Here is a 22,292-nt window from a genome sequence, read left to right as displayed (position 1 = left end):
AGAGTAGACCATAGCTCTTGGGTACTGAGAACAAATATACTTTAAATGTTGCATCTTGTTGGTTGTCCTTAGAGATCTTGGTCCTATACTCTTCGAATGATTTTCAATCTCAGATATTTTTCTCAAAATTGATTTCATTTCACTTTCAAAACAATTTTCAGACTACATCTACATTGATGATACCAGCATACTAAAACTACTAAAGCAACAGCATACATTTTAATAGACGTAAATTATAACTAAGTTCCTACATAATCATTATGCAGTCTATTAATAAAATAAGCATTAGTTTCAAATCAAAGTGTTGTGTTTTTTTTTCCTACAGATGTTTCAAAAGTTGTTACATTGATAAATTAATGTAAAGACCATTATCAAGTTGTCATTCCAAGACTATTCTACAATTGCTATAAAGCTTTTAAGTCAGAATTCCAATGAAATACTGTATGTTCTCTGCTCCACAAATATATAATTCAGATAGATGCATAAACAAGAACACCATTTAAGTAACAACCTCACTTCTGTCAAATAAGACACTTTCTGAGCTCTGTATGTGTAAACCATATCAACAACTAATGGGATACGGATGGGCCCAGCTAACAGTGTTTGCTTTTAGAATAGCATTCTATGGCCCCCTCATGCACAACTGTGGAAATTTGGGTTTGCAGCAAAGAGAAGAAAAGGAGTGCTGAGGAGGCTTGAATCCATAAATAAAATATGTAGGTGCAATGTCCTTTTTTCTTCACATCTGTACAAAGCACCTACACAGGGTTAAGTATCCACAAATTTGGACAATAGGTTTAGAAAATTAATTAATTAATTAATTAAAAAAAAAAAAACTGGTACTCTTAACATTATTCAAGTCATTCAGTCTCTGGACAAATGACTGAGAAACTCTTGCTACACTACTGGTTTGGACAGAGCAGTCCAAAAATGCTATTGGTTTGCTCCTAAGTGGAAATGAATTATGGCAATAGCAGGTAGCAAGAATACAGGAGGACAGAAAATGGACATTTTCTTCCTTCATGAAACAGACATGGTAATAATACATCTCCCTCACAACAGTTCTCCTGTTCCTGAGGTGCTGGGAGGAAAAGTGTCACTCACTTCTCCATACACAGAAAAGATACTTGCTGGTTCTTCAGTGCATTATTTTATAGGAAACAGCTTCAGATCAAATGCAATATTTCTGTATTGGTCAGCACAACAGTACTGTCAGTAGCAGGATATTTTCTTAAGAGTTTGTTTTGTTTTGTTTTTTTCTTATTTAGTCCCCAAAATCTCAGAAGATGCACCGATTCAAAAGAACAATCCAAACCATTTAGAAACCTATATTTCTCCCACTGTCAGCAACTGTACATACTGTGGCTCTGGACTGTAGCACAGGTACAGCTGAATACATTAAATGACATTCAGCTCTGATGTTCTCATTTTCACTGAGGAAACACAAAAGCTTACACAAAGGTTATTTTGTTTCCAGAATTTGTAAGCTAAATGATACAACTGAAAATATACATGCATTCTCTTTGTTTAAGGTTCATTTCTGACCTTCAATTAAGTCCTTTTATTTTCATGTGTTATTTTGAAACTGCTTATTTTAGTTTTTATTTCTGATTGACACATTCTGCAGACTAGTTCCTATATAAAATGACATACATTCAGAAGCCAATGCATGCACAGAAGACCTTTCATGGTAACAGCACGACAATCAGAAACTGAAACTAACAATAGGCGAAACAGATTTAAAGCTAAGTCCTTAAAGAAGCAAGAGATCTGTCCAGTCACAGTGCTCCAACTCTTTATCATAATCATCTTGCAGATGCTATTGTATATTTTGAGGAAAAAATCTAAATTGGCTGCTATGGACATCAGAAATGTTCATACAAGAAAAACACAGTACATAATTTAGTCATTTCAGAGGCTTTAATATCTTTAATAAAACTACTGTTATTATTGCTACCACAAAGACAGCCAGTAGATTAGCCCAAGGCATGTGTATTTAACATCACTTTCAACAAGAACAGGTATTTAATAGTTCCCTAAACTGATGTTTTTCAGGAAATAACGTTTTCCAGGGAGATAAGAATGATTTTTCTTCAGACATAGTAGACTTCTTGCAATAAAATGATCAGTTATCATGAAAAACCACAGAAGCTTCTTTATGTTACCAACACAATTTCTTAAAGGCAAAAATTCAACCTATTTTCTGTATGAAAGTGTCTGCTGTTTACAGCTAAGAAAGTGATGACACATGATGTAGCCATAAATATTTCTATTGGATACAGGAAAACTTTCATTCTGTTTCCCTTTAGATAACAACATTCTTAAAACTCCCACACTTTAAGAAGAACTTGGTTTTTTAAAGAATGGAGATGGCAAACGTCCTATCCAGAAGAAAAGTAAGTGTTGGAGTGAATCAACTTATAATTTCTCTTGAAATACTAATGATACTTTCTGCATGATTAAATTAATCTTAAAGGTCTTTTCCAAACCAAATCATTCTATGATTCTATGATATTTTTAAGTTTCAATTAAAAAGAACATATACTCTTTTTGTTTGCCTAAAGCAAACAAAAAATCTTGATACAAACAATGAATTATTTTTAAGGAGGTCATTATCTCCTGTTCTTTAGTGAGTTGCAAACCACTTTGTGCTGCCTTAAGGGAATAGGAATCCACTAGCTCCCATCTTTTTTAAGGATAGCATATTTCCACAGCTGCAGTGAGAGTAAAGTGAAACATCTGCTCTGTTGCAAACTGCAAATTTAAATGTAGGGAGCCACAGTTCTACTCAAAACAGCAAGAGGCAAGTATCATCATGGGAACACCTACCATACTTTAGATTATTTTCAAGAACCAAAAATCTATCATTTTATACATCAAATCATTTATATATGTGTAAAATGTTGCCCGTACTCAATGTTTCAGAACTTCAATTTACAGAAGTTCTGAAGAATAAGAGTTTTAGGATAAAAATGCCTGACTACTGGTTCCAAATTTCTAGCTAATTTTAACTCCACTGAAATATATTAAAAATAATAATAATAATAAAAATTGCTTGCACACATCTATTAATAATGCAAGAAATATTAAAAAGATTGAGTAAATAAACTTCATTTGTGGTATTTCTTTAAAGAAGTCTTATATTATCTAGTTCTAAGTATGACACAATACAGAAATAGCTTTAGTCAAAATACACATAAAAGCAAACCTATGTTGCACAGTTTGGAAGCTATCAAGAGCAAAACAAGAAAACGGAGTGCACTATAACAAACAGAAAACTTAAGAATTTAGATTTAAAAATCCCAGGTCTCAATGAACATACCTATTTTACAGTGCCTTAGATTTAAACCTTTTTCTCAGTGGTTCCTCAGATTTCCTTATCTGCTATCTTACTTCTTTACTGTGCTAAAACAATGTAGCTGTATTAATAAAGTATAAAGAGGAGTAAATGGTGAGTTTAGCAAACTAAAATATTCAAGAGCAACATTACGAATTATTTGTTGAGCCAGTAGGAAAGTCTACCTGGTTTCAAAAGTACAGCAGTACCCATCTAGATAGATGCTTTTTGTTCATGACCTGCCTTCAGAATACTGATTTTGATGAAAACTGACTTCCACGTCACCATTTTCATTGACATCACTTCATGGTGAAGACTCATAAAACTGAAATATTAATTTTAGTCACTATGTCAGGGGTCTGTAAGAGCATATTTTCAGCTGACAGCTTCATGTTTAATATTACGTAAAACTAAGTGTAAAGGAATGCCTGTTGAAAATCAGGGAGATAGGCTTTAAAATTTGCAATGAAAACTATCCACCAAGTAGAAGATTGCCTGTTTTGGCACATCTTATCCTAGCTGTAGACTATCTTTCAATCTGAAGGAAAATTTATAATCATCAAACCTCATGGTTATTCATAATGGGACATTCTGTAAGACTTAAGTTGTAACTGTGATATAAGGATGAAAATCCAGTGTGTCCTATGGTTAATAACTGTCATGTATTTGGCACTGAGAATAAGAACTATGTTTGTGTGCAAAAACAATGACTGAGTGTACTCAGGCATTAATTCCATAGGTGGCCCAGGACATCCCCAGCTAGTCTCTGCATAGATGAAATAACAGGCTGACTGGGGACAACAGACCAACCTGAGAAGAGGCAACTGTTTGAGTGTCTTATCGCCTTCACAGAAGTGCTGCTAATTGCTTCAGGAGCTCTCACTGTGCAACCTTCAGACAGTCCCACAGACTCATGCATGCATCTCCTGACGGATGCTGGCCAACACATAGATACTACGTACATGCTTGAAAGCACTGATTAACATCTGGGGTAAACAATCTTGCCAGCTCAGATGTAAAAATTATCTAGAACAATAGTTTGGGGAAGTGTAAAAATTTAAGCTGAAGATTTTGTTAAGGGACACTTGTAACAAAAATTCACATGGCCATCATCTTCAAGAGATTTCACTCCTTGTGTGAGCACGACCTCATGCAAAGATTCTAGGAAGTGTTGTAGGGTTTGAGGGTTTTTTTGGTTTTTTTGGGGTCTTAAAGTGTCTGCATCACACTGTTTCTCAAACTGTCAAAAATGTAGAAAAACAAGACAAAAAATGAGAAATAAACTGAAGATTGAATCCACTACCAACTATGTGCATTGGGGCCCTAACACGACAATTAAGAATTGTACATGTTAGAAAATTTGTGGGATGCTCACTACCTTGTCCTTGTTTCCTCTGTAAGACTTTTCTCAGCAAGTAGTAAGAAAAGGAATGAGTACATTTTTCTGCTTTCCTGTTCCCACATTTATTTTTCTTAGAATTTGACAGCAGAGATTTAATTCATGAATGCAAAATATTCTCTCTTTATGGCACTAATTCTGTTATTGCAACAAACATACTTCCAACAAAACAATATCACAGGTGGTGAAATTGATAATTTGTGCCAAGGGCTAAGGCCTTGTCTCTACTAATAAAAATAAAAATACTAATCTACTGGCTTTTCACTCCTTCTACGACCAGAAAATTTGCATTAGTGAGAAATAATAGTTATGAGGTTTGATAGTGCAGATGCAGTTTGCAGAAAAGAGTCAATACATATTGTTTCATTTCAGCTTAGTTTGCTACTAGAGTTCATGAGCCTGAAACCTAAATTTAAAAGTGTTAAGCTCCTTTTACTTCAACATATCTCAGGTTAGTGGGATTACCTCTATAACCGGAATGGCAAAAGAATAAAATGAGTAGTGTACGCACCTTTCCAAAGGCCTTGATCAGTATTGTCTTACAATGATCAATCAAGGAAAATTTTAACATTCAGCTCAATGTGATTTGAAGTTCATACACTTCTTTTTAAACACAGATTAGGATTTCTGTCAGACAACTGCCACTGAAAAGTTGACAATCTAATTAATACAAATAACTATCTTCCTGTTATAAAAATGTTCTGTATTTTAATAATTCAATTCTGCTGTATAAAAATGAATATGATAGCGTATGTTTCTGAAATTCAAAAGGAAAAGGCATAATTACTGTTTTTCAAATTGTGCAATGGTTTTTCACTGAACTATATGCCATGAAAATAATTATAATACCATCGAACTGAAAATGTTCTTTAGACATTTTACTTCACATAAATAAAGAACAGAACACCCCAAATAACCACCTTGTTTGATTAAATAGTCATCTTCAAACATACAACATTTCAGGTACATTCCCACAATACAACAACAAAAAAGATTTCTTTTACCTCCAAATTAAAATAGTTATCAGCAGATACAGAGTACAGCTGGGAGCCTAAAAACTTACAGGGGAAAGTAGAGCTGTATAGGTGCCCACACACTCATTTGTTCTGACTGCCCCAGCAATGAACTCGTAGCTACTAGTCCACATTCCAATCCATTAGATGGCTTTGGCTTTACCTCCCAGAAAACCAAAAAGCAAAGCTGAAAGTAATTTGCCTGCAAAAAGCTACTGTGCTTCTCCTCATGGAAGAAGTAGAAAAAGAATCTGATAGTAACTGAGGCTCAGCCTGGTGACTGTCCTGTTCCTAGGACAGCATAGGTCGGTCTCTTGTTATTCAATCAGAAATGAAAACTACAATTCTACTCATAAAAACTTATGTCTCCAGAAATTTCATGTTGTAAGGGAAAAACAAACTGTAATCACTAATGCCTTTTCTGAGGACTGATCTCTCTACGTGCTCTGTATCTTCAGAGCACCTGCAAACATAATGGGAATCCACATTAGCACATGGGAGCAAATGTTTTTAGTACAAGACAAAAATCCAAACTCTTCGCAAAAAAGAAAAAAAATTAAAAAATTAAAAACCTGCTGTGCAAGGCAAAACTCTTCATACTACATTTTATAGACTACCACAATACACACTATATCTAGTTGCTGCTCATAGGCACTATACAATAATGTTTAAGAACAAAAGACACAAAAGAGTTTGCTCTATAGCTGAAATTCTGAAAACACTTTTCCATTAGTTACTAATTTTGTATGTAGTAAAGTGATTAATTTTATAATGGTCATTCTAGTATAACAGTAGGGATTAAGATGATATTTCTTCCTGCAATACATCAAATTACTTCTTGGGACTGTCAAGTAATTTTTGCCATCAGATTCTGATCAGAATCTGAGCTTTAGGTGTTGATGTTTTGATGCAGGTTCACCTAATGCACTGTTCTACTCAGCTATGGTGTCTAACGCATCAGCTAAGAATAATGCTCATGAATAGGTTTTCTTCAATTTACACTAGCAAGTACCTAAGATTCGGAAAGAAGGAAAGGGAATTTCTTAATTTGGCCTTCTTTTATTTTTCCTCTTTGCCACAGTGGTTTGCTTATTGAGATACCTATCCATTGAAAAGATTATATTGATCTGTACTCTTTAGCTACAGCATACAATTTTGGTCTTGAGGAATGAATATTTGGTTTAATTCAGGTCTTTTTTTTCACTTGTCATAGCCAGAAGCCAGCTCTTGGCAGAATTCAGTGAAAGCCTCATGAGGTTTTTCAAATATTTCTCAATCTATAATTCTAGCCTGTAATATATTCAGAAGATTATTCATCCAAGTGTTTCCTACTTCCACCCAATGTTTTAGCTCTTTGCACAAGAACAAGGTTAGTGACAGTTGTATTAATTACTTGACAGAAATGCATATCAAGTAAAGTGATTGAAATAATTATTTCAAACATTTTATTTAAATGACTTTGTGCTATGTTAAACTATGGGAGAGAGAATGAGTTCCTTACTATTAAGGAAGCTTTCTTAATACTACAACATTGTAAAAATCCTAGAATAATCAGCAGAAAGAACGGTATTCTTTTTTCTTTGGCTACCACAATTTTCTTTCAATTTTGGAGATAATTTCTGAATTGTAATATAATTTTGGCTTTTAATTTAATTTTTTAAAAAGCAATCAGGACTTATTTTAAATATAGAGGTAATTTGTTGGTATATTCATTAAAACAAACTGCAATGCTGCAGATCTTACATTAAAATATAGATGCACACTAATAATTAAAAAATAATAATCAAATAAAAAGCACCACAGAACACTTCAATTACTGATAACAATCATAGTATAATCTTGTCCTACCAAGTGTGTCTCCAGGTACAGTTTAAGGCTGTCTGTCTCTGCTTTAGGAGGAGTCCAATTCTCTGTTGTTTCCATGGCTTCATTTAACCAGTGAATTAATTCATCCAGCTTGCTTACAAACCCCTTACCAGATAAGAAAAAAGAAAGAACAAGAGAAGCAAATTTGTTAGTAAAATGGCAATCTGAAAAACGTATGCTTCTTTTTTTTTTTAAGCTGAAAATGTATTGTACAGCAAACATTTATCTTTTGCAAGCATACAAGGAAAAAAATACAATTAGGAAGTAGGCTTCTAATAAATGAGGAGCAAAACATTTTTGGGGGGATAATCTAAGGAGACATTTTAGGACAGAACAAAATCTGTGTGACTGTGAGAAAATGGAAATAAAATGAAGGTTTCAGAACACATGAAGGGGGTATACATAAAGCTGCATTGAGATTACAATGGCAATTGAGCTGAAAACCTTGCACTGAGGAGACTGGGTGTAGCAAGAGCACTTCTGGATGAAAAAGTGCTGAATAAAGCTGCATTAACAAGTTATACCCTGGCAGACTGAGGAAAGAAACTACTTGTCAGAATGTATGTCTTGTGATTCCTGTTTTGATCCCTTGTATGAGATGCAGAGAGAAGAAATCAAACAGTAGGTGAGGCAGAATATATATCATTTAATATAAATATTGTTGATTGCACATGAACCACACAGATACTGAGAAGGAGCTCCTGCTTCTTCAGCAGCACCATTTATTACAAAATTAGTACCAATTATATTGTCTGATTAAAAACAGTGCCCCTGAATTTACATGATTGGATAATACTATAGGTACATACTGAGTACAAATAATTTTACTGAATTCTTATTCACTGCAAACCACATGTGTAAAATAAACTGACCATAACATTTATAGGCAGCCTGAAAATTAACTGTGATGAGAAATGACCATCTATTACAAGCAGCCTAAGACAAGATGAAGTTAGGTCTAAAACTGGTTGTATTATAAACTACTGACAATTCCACAGTCCAGTGTGAATTATAAGCTCCAGTAGGATAACAGCTTAAGTATACACACTCAGTATCACACTCTTATCATTTTATTTATGAAATGATTTTTAGTAATTACTAATCCATTCAGATAACTGAAAACAAGCTGAGGACAAAACTTTCAAAGACTGGCAAGTCTCTCAGGAATCCAAATCCCATTCTCCAAAATTGCACATGAAATTGGAATTCAAGCTGATGTGGAAACAGAAGTTTGGACTTCGAGGGCACAGCTGTGTTACAATGGCTGCTCTGAAAGTAACATCACCTATTTTATTTTGTTGGGCCATGACATCAGGGGTGGACATTGGTGGTGTGACAGTAGAGGTTAAACCTCATCACCAATATACCGTTACATTTTGTTGCTGGTGCCAGATGGCAGCAGAGGAGCAATGCAATAAACTGGCATCTGATGTGGAAGTGTGTATGAAGCAAAGGTGTGTCAATGAATTCCTCCCTGTGGAAAAAATGGCATACACTGACATTCATCGCTTGCCAATCATTTCTGGAGACCAAACAGTGAATGTGATGCATGGCAGTACAGTCCCTCTGGCCCAACGCTGTGCAAAGTAGTGTCCAGTAGTCAGCTCCCGCCTTAAGGCTCAAATGCCTGATCTCTAGCAGGATGCTCCAGTGCATACTGGAGTCACAGCAGCACAGCACATACTGGGCACTCTGAAGGCCTCATCTTAATTATCGTATTTTTGGTGAGCCACTATGAGTTCCCAGAATGGTAATTAGTCTATTGTCACTTCTTTTCATGGAACCAGCCACATCCCAAAGAGCTATAAAGAAGAAAACTGCTATTCCACAGGTTTCATTACAGGCTGTTTATCAGGACATTGTGTGTGTGTCTGCTCTGGAGACTGAAACGAAGTTAGCCCACACATAGGTCATGACAAAAGGACTATGTTACTCCAAGCAATGGGACAAAAGTGGGAGACTGAATATGGAGCAAGATGTTCCCCTGACTCCTTACACAAAAAAGCAAGCAATACACTTGCTTTTTTCCAGCTCATAGCAGAAAATAAGAGATGCCATACTGGCAGAGGAATGGGAGATGGGAGCTGACAGGGAGAAGAGCAGGAGGAATAAAGTCCTTCTAGGCCCTCCAATAAATCTCTGCCTGCATTTTAGCAATGTGCTGTCCTTGAGAGACAAGGTGATATGGTAAGCAGAAAAAAATGAAGAAATGCTCTCTCTTGTATGTGTGTCTTGTACTTTACAAAAACGACATGCATAACATCTACCCACAGTACATGATGTCTGTATGCCTTCAAAAGAGTGCTCAGAAGCCTTGCAGGCCTGCACAAGAACAAAATGCAGCTATCAGTAACAGAGTTACTTCTACCCTTGCACAAAACACGTGCGTGTGTTAGAGTCTGTTAATTTACACTCATATTTGGAAATGGTCACGCACCAGCAGCACAGACTACTAACCCTGCTCATAAACACAAGCACCAGCCTCTTACAAAACCACGCTGATACGCGTTCTTTCACTGGGCACCCTGAGACAGTGAGCAGGCACAGACTGGGCAGCAGGACAGTTCGGCAGCACCAGACCCATTCCCTCCCCGTCTCAAGGAAGTCTCTCCTGCCAGGCAGCGCCTATCGTAATTTATTTTCCAAATTACGGTAATAAAACGTTGTTGAAAACATTCAAAAGAACACAGCAGTAGAGACTGAAAAAATCGAAGGGAAAGGAAGGGAAGAAGAGATGAAAAGACCGTACCCCGTCGCGCGGAGCCACCGGAGGAGGGAGCGCCTCTCCCCTGCCAGTGCGCCGTGCCTGGGCCCACAGCGCCACCTGCCGGCACCGCTGCATCGGCCGGCTGAGAGAGGCGGGCCCGGGATTGAGGGAGCGGCGGCTCGGCTGGTTGTAGGCACGGTGCCAATAAAAGACGAGCAAAACACACAACTGCTTTTACTTCAGCTTATATGTAAGATTAAATTTGAACAGTGCAGCTCTTGCTTCATTTGTCACGGCTTACTGATCAAACAACGCTCCTCCGATGTTGTTTGCTTTTGTTTTGTTGCCTACCATTTCCTCTCCTTTATTTTCATAGCCTTATACCAACACAAGAGCCAGCTTTATCACCTGACCCCAAGCTTTATAACTTAACCCCGCCTGGAAGGCAGCACCAGTCTGAAAATTGAAACCTACGCACATGTAACTGGCTGCAGCAGTTCTGGAGTCAAGAGCTGGACAGCAGCTCCTTCCTGCTAAGCACTCCCTACTCCCCTCTGCCTGCCTGCTTAGGGACAGTTAGCTTCAGACTCAGAGGGACAGACCAGTCCTCACTGCTGATCACAGCCCATGACCAAAACACATGGTTCTGTCTCTGCCGGCAGAGCCTTCCCAGCCAGCCCAAACGGAGACTCAAGCTCCCGATAGCCATAGAAAGAGTGCCGGTGGTGCTGATGGTCCCCAAGGAACCCTAACAGAAATACAAAGCCATGTCCCTGCTCTCCTCACAGCACATGAAACAGAAGCAGAGACCAAAACACTACTGAAACCGTACTGAAGGGACTCTGCTCCTCTAAAAATTGACCACATTGAGTCCCTAGCAGCCTGTTTAGCTGGAATGATCAAAGATGTACATATACTCTGTGACACAAACTGCATGACAATATTTGCTTTTCTCATTATTTACGATCTTTCCCAGAATATACATGCTTTCAACAGAAGATAAAGACAAAGCAAGTTCTAAAAAGTAATAGGGAGAAAACTTTGTTTTCCAAAACTCTGACAGAGCATAAAACATAAATAAATAAGTAAACGATACAGCATAAATTATATTAAAATAAGGGATGAGACTTAATATGCAATCCTGAATTCATATCGAGGAGACTCAGTGAGAGAAATTCATAGGATGACAAATTGTAACTGATATATTTTCTTACTCTTTCTATGTTTGCTGTTTTAGATTATGTTTTTCTTTCTCTAAATATTTTTATCTTCATCAATCTTAAGGTAGGGAAGAGTTTCAATCATTACAAACTTCAGTGTAGCTTTGCTGATTTATGTTCATTAAGGGTCTCATCTGGACACAATTATGCTTATAAAGAAAATACAGTAAAATTTATCCAACCCATATTTTGGTTACAAAAAATTAAATGAGTTTTTGGAAGTAAAAAAACTCATAGTCAGCCACAATGAAACTAAAAATTACTGCACAAAATTCCTCAGGGAGAAAAGCGTGGAACAGAACAGAAAAATGTAGCACCAGTATAATCAATCCAGTCTTTGCCTTTTGACCAACTGGTTCATTTTTTCAAATGTAATAGTCCTGTACTATGCTAGCAAAACTAGTTATTTTAAAAAAAATCAAGTCCCTATATGACACAGCATAATGCTCTTCTTCTGTGCTGTTTAGGAAAGAAACAAACATTGTATCCTGGATGATTTGTAGCAACTTCTGTTGAAAAGCTTGCAAATAATGATAAAGCTCTTACCATTCCCAATGCAGAAATTTTTTAAACATTCACCATTAAATCATTCAGCTTTTCATTTTGTTTTATGACAGCTCTATAGATTTTCCTAAGGACAGGAAAAAAGTTCTAATCATACACCCATGAACAATGCTACAGCAAACAAAATGGCTTAATTTGAAATTTCAGATGTACAAAGGTTTGTTTGTTTGTTTTTGTGGTCTAATTTTATTTGCTCTGTATGGATAAGAATGAAGAAGAAAGACAATTATAAGTACTGTGAAAAAAATAGCCATAACTCAGTGTATCTGCTTCAGTGCTGGTGGCCTTATGCAATGAAAATACACTTTATTAATTTCTTCTACAAAATCAATGAGTTAATTAACCAGAGAACTTTAAAATAATTGGCAGGATTTAAGTAATGACTGCAAGACTCCCTCATTAATGACCAGATCTCTCAAATTTTGAATCATAAAACGTGAGAATTAACTTGTTGAGTCACACCAAACTACAGGGATGGATCAGATCAGAGGCCAAAGGCATGCATGTATACTGGGACAAGGAAGGATGCACCTCAAAGTGTGTCTTCCAATCTGGCTCTATTAAAGATAAGGGACTATAAAAGGCAGAGTCCCCCATTTGCTGCACAGGGCTGCAGGGCTCCCTATAGCTAATAGAACTGGTCAGAGGATCTTGGATTAGCAGCTTCATGTTGTGGCATGCAGAAGAGCAGCTGTGGTGGTGCGCTGCCAGCACAAGACACACTGGAGCATGGCAGCAAGGCCTATAGGGATGGTCAAATGAACAATTCTCGTATACAATTCACTACACTTGATGGGACTGTGTGCATTCCATCCATCCCAAATATGTGTCAGAAAAATTAAATATTTAAAATGATCACAGAAATTGGTCATCTTTGGCATCCCGAGTAGTTTGTGACTGGCTCTTTCTTTACCTGTTTTCTTGGATCCTGTTTGCATATTTCTTCCTGATCACAACTGTTCAGCACAACTTGCTATTTATTACCTACACCCCACTGCTGCCCCTGCCCCTCTTGGCTCAGCCCATGAGTTCCTCACTCCCTTTCCTCTCCAGTTTCCTACTTCATAGTCCCATTGAGCTTCAGATGCTCACTCCATCTCTGCTGAAGACTGACCTGTAACAACTGCATAATTAGTGCTAACATGCTTGCTTACGAAACTGTAAAAATGCTCCAGTCACTCATGATATTTCTACATGTTCTCAGCTCAGGGGTGTTGCTCAGACATATTCTCACTGGATTGCAATTTTCTGATCAGAACACAATTGAGACCTTTCAGAAAAGCTTATATTGTCACAGCTGTGAAAAAAAATACATATACGCAGGATTATCAAGTGAGTTACTTAAAATTTGGCACAAAATGTCTCCCAACTCAGAGAACACTTCACTACAACGTTTAAATTTTCCTAGCTTCTTTTCAGAGGTTAAACTTCACTTTTTACACTACAATCTCTATTATTTAATTATTTATTTATTTATTTTTGTAAAATAGGAAAGTAAACAGTTCTGGTGTTCAGTAACTTCAAATGATCTCATTTAGACTTTGAAGTTCCACTTTCATTAATTGAATGGAACGGGAAGGGAGGAAGTTTCCATCTCAGCTGCAACTATCATTTTACAAATGCAGCTTTTACTAGACCTCATTTAGAATGGAAACAGAATAAAGTGCAGTTCTGTAATTTTGAGCTGTAGTCTAAGAGACAGTACAGTTATGGTTAACAACCCCCAACCCCCCAAAAAAAATAATTTTTAAAAAAGAATATGAAAATGCTGAATATTTTCATTTTTGATACAAGATTGCATTAGATGAGGAATCTGGATATATGCAATAAAGTAAACACTAGCATGAACACTGTCAAAATTATGATACAAAATACAGAGGATGCAGGTGCATCCAGTTAACACCACTGTAGAATGCTTTATGTATGCCTTCCTTCTAAGTCAAATTTTGTTTTTACTTTTCACGGATAAAATTTCCCAGATGTTTTGTGCCTCTATATAGCACAGGTAGGAACATTAATTCAATACCTTTTGGCTTGTAATTTTAAGCTGTGGAGGGAAAATAGTGCTCAGTTTATTAGGCTAACATTTTCATTTAACACATATGCTGGCTTATTGTACGAAGGCATACTTCTGGTCATTGCATTTTTGAAAGCACAAAACCCTTCTAATAAGTTGAACTAAGATTAAAATCAGAATAAAACAGAAGCGGCAAACTATTAAGTGCAAACATACTAAGCAATCTATTATGGCAGTTAAGTGTGACTCTACAGTGTCTACACAAACCCCAGTATAGAAGCACCAGACAACACTGCTTGTTAAATCACTAACCCAGACCTTTTTTCTCTCCACCTTTCCTTTTATTACACAAAGGGAATTCTCTTCTTAGAAGAATTGGTTATGAGGCTGTTGCTTAAAAATGAATGTCCAATTTTGTTGCAAGCAGACAGTGTTGTAAAGTTTGTTCCCAATTTACAAAAAGACTGAGCTCACAAGAGGGGTTTGTGTGCAAGGATGGGATGGCTCTAAGGGCTCTTCTATCACAGAATACATTAAGAAACCCTTTGTCTGACCACAAAAGGACTTGCATATTAGTCTCAGGAGGAACTCATTGCTGCTCATGGGTTTTATTTTCAAAAGGATAAAAGTGCATTTTTTTCATAGGCAAAGGTAACTCAAAGAAATCCAGGTACTCAAGAGGATGAGGCTGCAACAAACTGCCATGGATAATTTAATTGGAGTTGGACTCAGAAACAACAATAAAACCATTAGCAGTACAGATGTTAGGGATTCCCAAGGAACAAAAATGCCACAATGGAAAATATTCTTTGTGTTACATTGTCATTCTGTGGTAGATAATGACTTTGCTGAAATACAGATCTGACCAAGCACATCAGGAGGATGCTAATATTTAATATGCAGTTAGGGATACATTCGTTCACAAATGGTCTAGAAACTAGCAGCTTTCAGCTAAGAAGTTACTATGCTTACTCAATAACCTCAGCCTATGAGAATATGGAATTTAAATATTCACTCAAAACAGGGAAAGAGAAAGATAAAGACTTTTCACACTGGACATTTCTGTAGAGTTATATCTTAGTCTTCTACTATATACTGCTTAGTTAGGCATTTTTAAGGCCAAATATTGTGCTAAACAAATCTTTCACAAATGCAGCTCTTGGTTTTGTATCCAACAACCACATATAAAATTAGAAGTAACTGAAGGTACTTTCTCTGATGGGCATCCAGCTTACTGGTCACAATTTATACAGTTACAGAATGAAAAAGAGCAGCACAGGATGTTTACTGGCTCATGATGTTTTCTTATTTAAAGTTCACATTATATATCCTGATGCTGCAAAACAAGGATTAATATGTAAAAATATGGAGTTATATCAGTCACACATAATTCAGCTTTTCAGGGAGAGGTTCTGGAGAGTCAAGACTACTTCTTGTGTGTGACAAAGCACAGCTCTTAGAAGCCTAGGAAAACACTGCAAATTAATTCAGCTCTAATTTTGCCCCTAAAAGTCAGTGAAAGGATCCTCTTGACCTTAGTTCTTGCAGACTTTTTTTTTAGTCCACTACTAAACCTGCAGACTTTACTAGCATTCCTAAGTTATACTGTAGTCTGACTAGAGCAGGAATGGCAGTAAAAGCTTTTAAGAAGTTCTTGTGTTCCCAAAGCCTTCTTGGTAAGAGAATCACAAACATAAATGGCTTAAAAGGCAGGATACAGAGGAACAAGCAGTGCAGTTTTACTTTTCAGTCCATTAAAAATAACTACATGTGAAGACAGGGAACCTGATTCTGCAACAGTAATGTCACTGCCCCCATGGGATTGTTGTGTAGGAGCAGAAATAAAGTCAAAGAGCAGGTTACACTAATCTATGTCTTAAGAACCTTTCATGAACGCATCTCTTTACAGTACTTATGGCACCTTTTCATGGTGCCATAAATGTGATTCTTTCCTCACTCTATGCCTTGTCTTGCCTTTGCTCAAGGTGAAGATCTAATTTCTATTTAAAAGAACCACCACAAGCTGTCCAATACTATTTGAAACTTACAAGATCTAAAAAGAGACCTTGACAGTATCAGCAGATAGGCTCTGGAGCAAAACTAAAGATAGTTACAGGAAAGTATGCCAAAGTCTTCCAAAGCCCTATTCCTGAGTGATGTTTTCACAGAGAGCAGACAAGCTTCTAGCACCACTGACAGCACTTCCCCAGCCTTCTGGCCAGTGACCACCTACAGCCTAGAGGCAAAATCAATGGGCTGGAAGGACACTGCTGGGCAGCAAAGATCCAAGCAGCCTTGAGGCCAAACACATATGCATCTGTATGCCATACAGTGGCATAGAAAATGTCCTCATGCCTTTGCAAGTATTATAGAGAGGACCATTGCAGAGAAGGGAGGGGAACAGGAAAGCTCTCTGATACATTCATCATTTAAGGAATCATCTGGTGTGAACTTAACAGCAATATGGATTGGTTGTAAACCTCCAGAGATGCCATCTGCTCAGAAGGCAGTAATGCCAAGCATACAAAATGTCTGCTGATCTCTTACACTATGTGACCAGGCTTTCTACCAGAGACTAAACATTAACATCCATAACACCAGTAAGGCTTCAGGCTTCCAGTGAGGAGAGAGTTCATGCTGCAGAAGTATAGATCAATGCTGTATCTCAAAAGTGGTATGGAATTCAAAGCACTCCTGGGAATCAAATAACTAGCATATCTTTCTTTGATGGAAAAATTTCACATACATCAAAACATACTAGATGACAGGAAATTCTTTTGCCTACCTACCTCCTAAGTTACCATGCATCACAACTGGGAACTGGGCTATTTTCAAGGCAATATTTCATTCAGATTGGCTGAGGCTCACCGTACTCATGGCCACAAGAGCAGCGCTTGCAGCCTCGCCTGGCAGAGCCTGCACTGGCATGATTCTTTCACTTGCCTCATTCAGCATCCCTAATCTGTCCTCTGATGAAATTTTGAATGGGTAGAGGTTCTTGGGAACATAATTTGAAACTATGGAGTAAATGAGACAAATACAAGAGTTAAAGGATACCGAGATCCCTGAAAAGGAGATAGGACAAGGAAAGGATGGATAAACAAAACAAAATAAACAAGCTAATGGAAATGAAATTGACGCACAAAAGAATTTAAGGCAGTTCAGTCACAGTGCTGATGCCATAAGGCCTGAACAATGCACAAACTTCTGAATGATCACCCAAATCAGGTCCTTGAATGGTCTGGTCAATGCTACGTACTGTTTCTCAAGATAAATTCCTTCACAAATAGCAATGCCTGTTATTGATCATGTCTCCCAGTAGCTTTCACTACTCTTAAAATAGCTGTTTCTGAGTCATTTATTTTCTATATAAAAAAAGATATGCACCCAAAATGTGTTCCAATAGAATATAAGTTTAAGTTTCTCATACGTGTTAGAGCATCAAGTATCTCAAGCTCAGCCTTTTTTATATTATAATCCTAAGTCAAAGATTTGCCCTGTGTAAAGAACAGCCAACGTGTTCTTGACGTGAATCTTTTTAGGTCACATACACTTGGACTCACTTAGCTGATAAACCAGGGAGCAAGATATAACCACAGTCTCTGGATATTTGTAGCCAGAAATGTACAAAGGGAAGGATAAAAGCAGCAAATGTGCCTGAGAGAAGACAGATCATGTTAGCTACTCCCCAAAAGGGGAACTTCAGCTCTGCAGTTGCTGAAAGCTGAAAGCAGGATCTGGGTTCTGGAGGGATCCTGAGCACAGTGCAGGAGAGGGCAGAGTGGTCTGGCTAAGAGGGAACTAGTAAAAATAGTTATTCTGTAAATGTTTCCAAATTTTGGTTAAAAAAAAAAAAAAGTAACTCAGAATTATGGTTTAAAGAGGATATAAAGGCACCAAAATGAGTTGCTATGTCCTGGTTACAGGATAGGGGCTGATTGCTGGGATATATTAACATATTCACATCCATTTTATGGTCCCAAATTCTCTTTTTGTCCACTGTTATAAGCTCTAAACTACAACAGAAAATACAGAAGTTAGTTCAGGATCTATCATTCCTAAGTAGATTTGTTATTTATTCTACAGAAAAACCTAAAGCAAAATGTTCTGATCAGAATATTCCCTATTCTTTCAATATGAAATGTTTGTTGTGCAGCAACCTTGATCCAAACTCCATGGTTAGTGAGAGTATGTAGTCAGCATCTACATTTTCAGTGAAGCTAGTTGCCTGCTACACTTTTTTTAAAAATGCTGTCAATGTAACTATTGATGTTGAAACAACATATGGTGATGTAAGGGTACTTGGAAGTACTGGATTGCCTCTTCATGTAATTATTTTAAATGTTGTGTTGGCAACAAACCTTATTTTCAGATTGTTTTACAGCTAATGTATGTATTTTTTATTATAAGCTGAACTTCATCCAAAAGATGAACTAACCTTCATTTGCAATTTTTCCATATAATGGCTTCTATAATATATCAGACAACTTTAGTTCGCTCAGAAAAAATAGGCAGCTATGGATGGCCATCATTTCTTGCTTGGCATGCTCTGAGTATTTAGGGGTCAGATGGAGCCTGGGGGTGGGACAGCCATGTTCAGCTGTTCATCCTGCTGAGGGTCAGCTGTGACCTTGCACATGCGCTGGGCTGCACCACAGGACTCAACTGGTGCCGTCTGAGTGCCTCCTCCCACCAGTCCTAGCATTTCCTTACTGTTTGATCCTATAGTTCTTGGAAATTGACCTCACTCCCCCAGCATTTAATTCCTTTGAAACTGCATGTAATGTACATATACCATGGTTGTTCCTGTAGCCTAAATGCAGAGTGGGCCTAATGCGTGATTTCAATTTAAAAGAGGTTTGAAAGTTGTCTGGACAGCTGCAAACAATTTACTTTTTCCCAAACAAAGAATAAACCATGTTAAAATAATGACATTAACCAAATTGAGTACTTTCATCAAATGGCACAAAATCAACTTCAAAGATTCAGTGCTTTTGTAATAAAAGATAAATTAATTATATTTTATGTATCATTTTCAGCAAGGTAGCTGGCAAGTGATGGAGAAGGGCAGAAAGGCATAATATTCTTGGTCTGAAAATAAGAAAGTCATATTAATCACTGCTTATCTATATAACATAAGTTCTCTAAATGATAGAAAAAATAGCAAATACACGTTTAGTAAGACATTTATTATTTGCAGAGAATAGTTTATGTTTGAAATATATTTCACAATATCTGTGAAGTGAAATGGTACACTTCCACAATAGAAGTGAGGGTGCAGGTTATATTTTATAAAGTTTAATAGCAGACATACTCATGCTATTATTTTAAATCAGAATGACATTTCAACATTAAATTCATTGGAATAAAATTCAAAGCAAAAATAGTTGGAACCTACACTAAAGTAAAAGTATCCTCCTAAGGATGAATATTCATAAGGAGGAAAGATTATTGTTTACAATTATTTAATTTCTGAATTTCTAACAAATCCGACTATAAAGTTACACAAATCTTGTTCGTTTGAGAAGCAAATTCGTTTCTATTAAATAGGTGCTGTAACGACAACTGGCCTCAAGAGGGTGATATATTACCATATCGAAAAGTTTTCCTATTGAAGGAAAAAATACCAAACCACTCTTCTTTACTAAAATAGAGCAGATGCTATTTGCTTATGAGTAACTGTTGTATGTATTGACCTCTGCTAAATCCTTGACACGAATAGATGCAATGACCATGATTTTCCCTCAAAGTCAGAAAGTTGAATTCAGCATTTCCTATTGAGTGAGGTTAATTGGTGAGGTTACATCTGCCACCTCTCAAGAGATATTTAAACTCTTTGACCTATGAACTTGTTTTGCAGTTAAGATTTCTGTGTTTAAATACTAAAACAGGAAAAATAGTGATTGCCACTATTCTGTAAATATAACAACAGCAGGGAGAAATTAAGATTTGTCCTCTTATTTTCCTCCATTATTATTGCTCTAGTTCCCCAATTTCATGTCCTATTATGTACTCAATTTTTGTTCATCTGCAGTCTACAAAAAGATCATGTCATTATTACTTCCTCCACTGATTGCTTTTCTTTTGCCTCCTAATTTACTTACCTTCCCTTCCCTTCCCTTCACCTTTTTTTTTTTTTTTTTTTCCTCCAGTGGTCTCTCGTGGAGAGTCCTTTCTAACCTCTTTAATTCTGAGTTAATTTTTTTTTTTTTTAAACCAAAATTTGGAAACCTTTACAGAATAAAATAACAGGCTCTGGTCTTTTGTTTGTTGTCTTTTTATTCTTTGTTTTTAACCCCAAAAGATTTGTTTTTAACAAATTTACAATTTTCTCTTGTTTTCTGTACTTCAGCAGAGTTGTGACAAATTTGTACTGCAATACATAGGTTGAACCTGGTTTGGATTTATCTGGGCTAGTTTATGCTAGCTCCTAAACTTCAGTTACTGCTATAGTCTAGTAGTATTTAAGTTTCAAATGATTCTGGGCGTCTTTGGTCTCATACAGCACAGTAAGGAAATACTCCTGTAGTCAGATGGTGGCATCAGCTGGTAAAATTATTAAGTTTTTGCAACTTGAATATGTACACACATCTACATTTCTGTTTGCTTGTTGGCTCTATCTTGGTCAACCTGCTCTGTGAAGTTTCCAAAGATTGTCCAACAGAAAGTAGAAGCAAATCTAGTCCTCATTCTGGCAAACTTATTTGATCTACTTGAAATCAGGGTTCAAAATAAGTCTTTGCTAAAATAAAGGAATATTCAGATAAGATGTAAATTATGTTAGCTAAGGATAGTTCAAGCTCCTTGTTAGGATTATCATCTGCACTCCAAAATCTAAGGCAAGGATGAACATTTATTTGTCTTTCTGGTTGCTTGTAAGACAACTTGAAAAAATCTGTGTAAGCCTACAGATAGACTGAAATAAACCTCTGAGAGACAGTTTTCTGTCCACATTTGCCACAAATCATATTCATTCTGATGCTCAATGATGATAAATATGATTTAAGAGTTAGTATGCTTTAATGTTTCATTTCTGATCTTAACATACTGGAAAGAATGGAGGAATGAAAACCAGTTGCTGTCAAAACACATAAAGGCACACAAAAAGAAAAGGATATGAACATATTCTGAAGAGTTATGCAATAATCTTACATAAGTGGACTTGATCTTTCCTCTGAATTTAATCCTCTCTAGACCCTTGAACATTTCTCCTACTCTGACTCATCTCCAGTATGTACACATTTTAAGGCAATGATGCATTAACAACAGTAGGTAGGTTGGAATTTAATTTAGTTGGAAGTTAGCAATAATGTATTATTCAAATAATTAAATATTTAGACTAGACCATGGGGACTCTACTGTACTGTATCTTTCTGGAATATCCTGTACACTCTCGCAGAAAATACATAAAACATCAGTATCCAGGAGCCTAAGTGTATTATGTAACAGAACAGCTAGACCTTAAAGCATTGGGAAAAGTGCAGTTCTATGAAAATAGAAAGCAGTGAGCATTCTTTCTTATCCCTCTGTATATAACCATCCTTAAGGGAACAATAGAAAACACAAATGTCAATTCAACAGTTATCTGTTTGATAATGATGGCACTTCAAGGAGTGAAAAAAAAAAATCAAATCAATATAATGTAAAAAATCAATACATTAACTAGTTAACAGAGTTTCTCAGAAGTTATTTCAAACTGAAAACAAGAGGACTGGGATGTGGAGTTTGGCTATGTACACAGCAAGAATCAAGAGGTGTTTGGAGCTAAAGGTTTTGCATCAGATGTGAGCCAAATGGTTGATGTAGAACATCATTTGCAATCAGTTCTATATACTAGTAAAGACATATCCTGAAATCATTGCTAAATTACTAAAATTTGGAGGTCTTTACATGGGGAATTAAAAAACAGTTTTGAACAAGCACGTGCTTCACAATATATAACTTCTAAAGTCAGTTTTAGATGTGCAGTTACAAATTCAGAATTTGCACAGCTTGCATAGTCGTTGCTGGTTTTGCAAAGATTCCCAGTGACAAACTCACTCAGTATGAAGCAAATGCCAAAGAAAAGTGCATGCACTCAGAAGAGATGTTTAAATTCAAGCAAACTGTTAGAAACCCAAATGTTCACTGTATTTCAATATCATTTTTTACTAAGAAGCATTTGAGTAG

General features: G+C 36.6%; 1 protein-coding gene across 8 annotated transcripts in view; it reads right to left on the bottom strand.

Moving 5' to 3' along the window:
- Positions 1–22,292, bottom strand: part of AKAP6 (A-kinase anchoring protein 6) — a 273,752-nt gene that overhangs the window by 160,971 nt on the left and 90,489 nt on the right. For all 8 annotated transcript variants that reach the window (XM_085225172.1, XM_085225173.1, XM_085225176.1 and 5 more), the window contains one exon: positions 7,598–7,720. In XM_085225172.1, the coding sequence (XP_085081298.1) occupies positions 7,598–7,720 (123 nt within the window). The remainder of the gene's footprint in view (positions 1–7,597; positions 7,721–22,292) is intronic.

This window comes from Meleagris gallopavo, chromosome 5 (assembly GCF_905368555.1).
Source record: "Meleagris gallopavo chromosome 5, MGAL_WU_HG_1.1, whole genome shotgun sequence".
In the NCBI taxonomy this organism is placed as follows: Eukaryota; Metazoa; Chordata; class Aves; order Galliformes; family Phasianidae; genus Meleagris; species Meleagris gallopavo.
The sequence above is the reverse complement of the archived record's forward strand: the minus strand, read 5'-3'. Positions and strand labels throughout refer to the sequence as shown.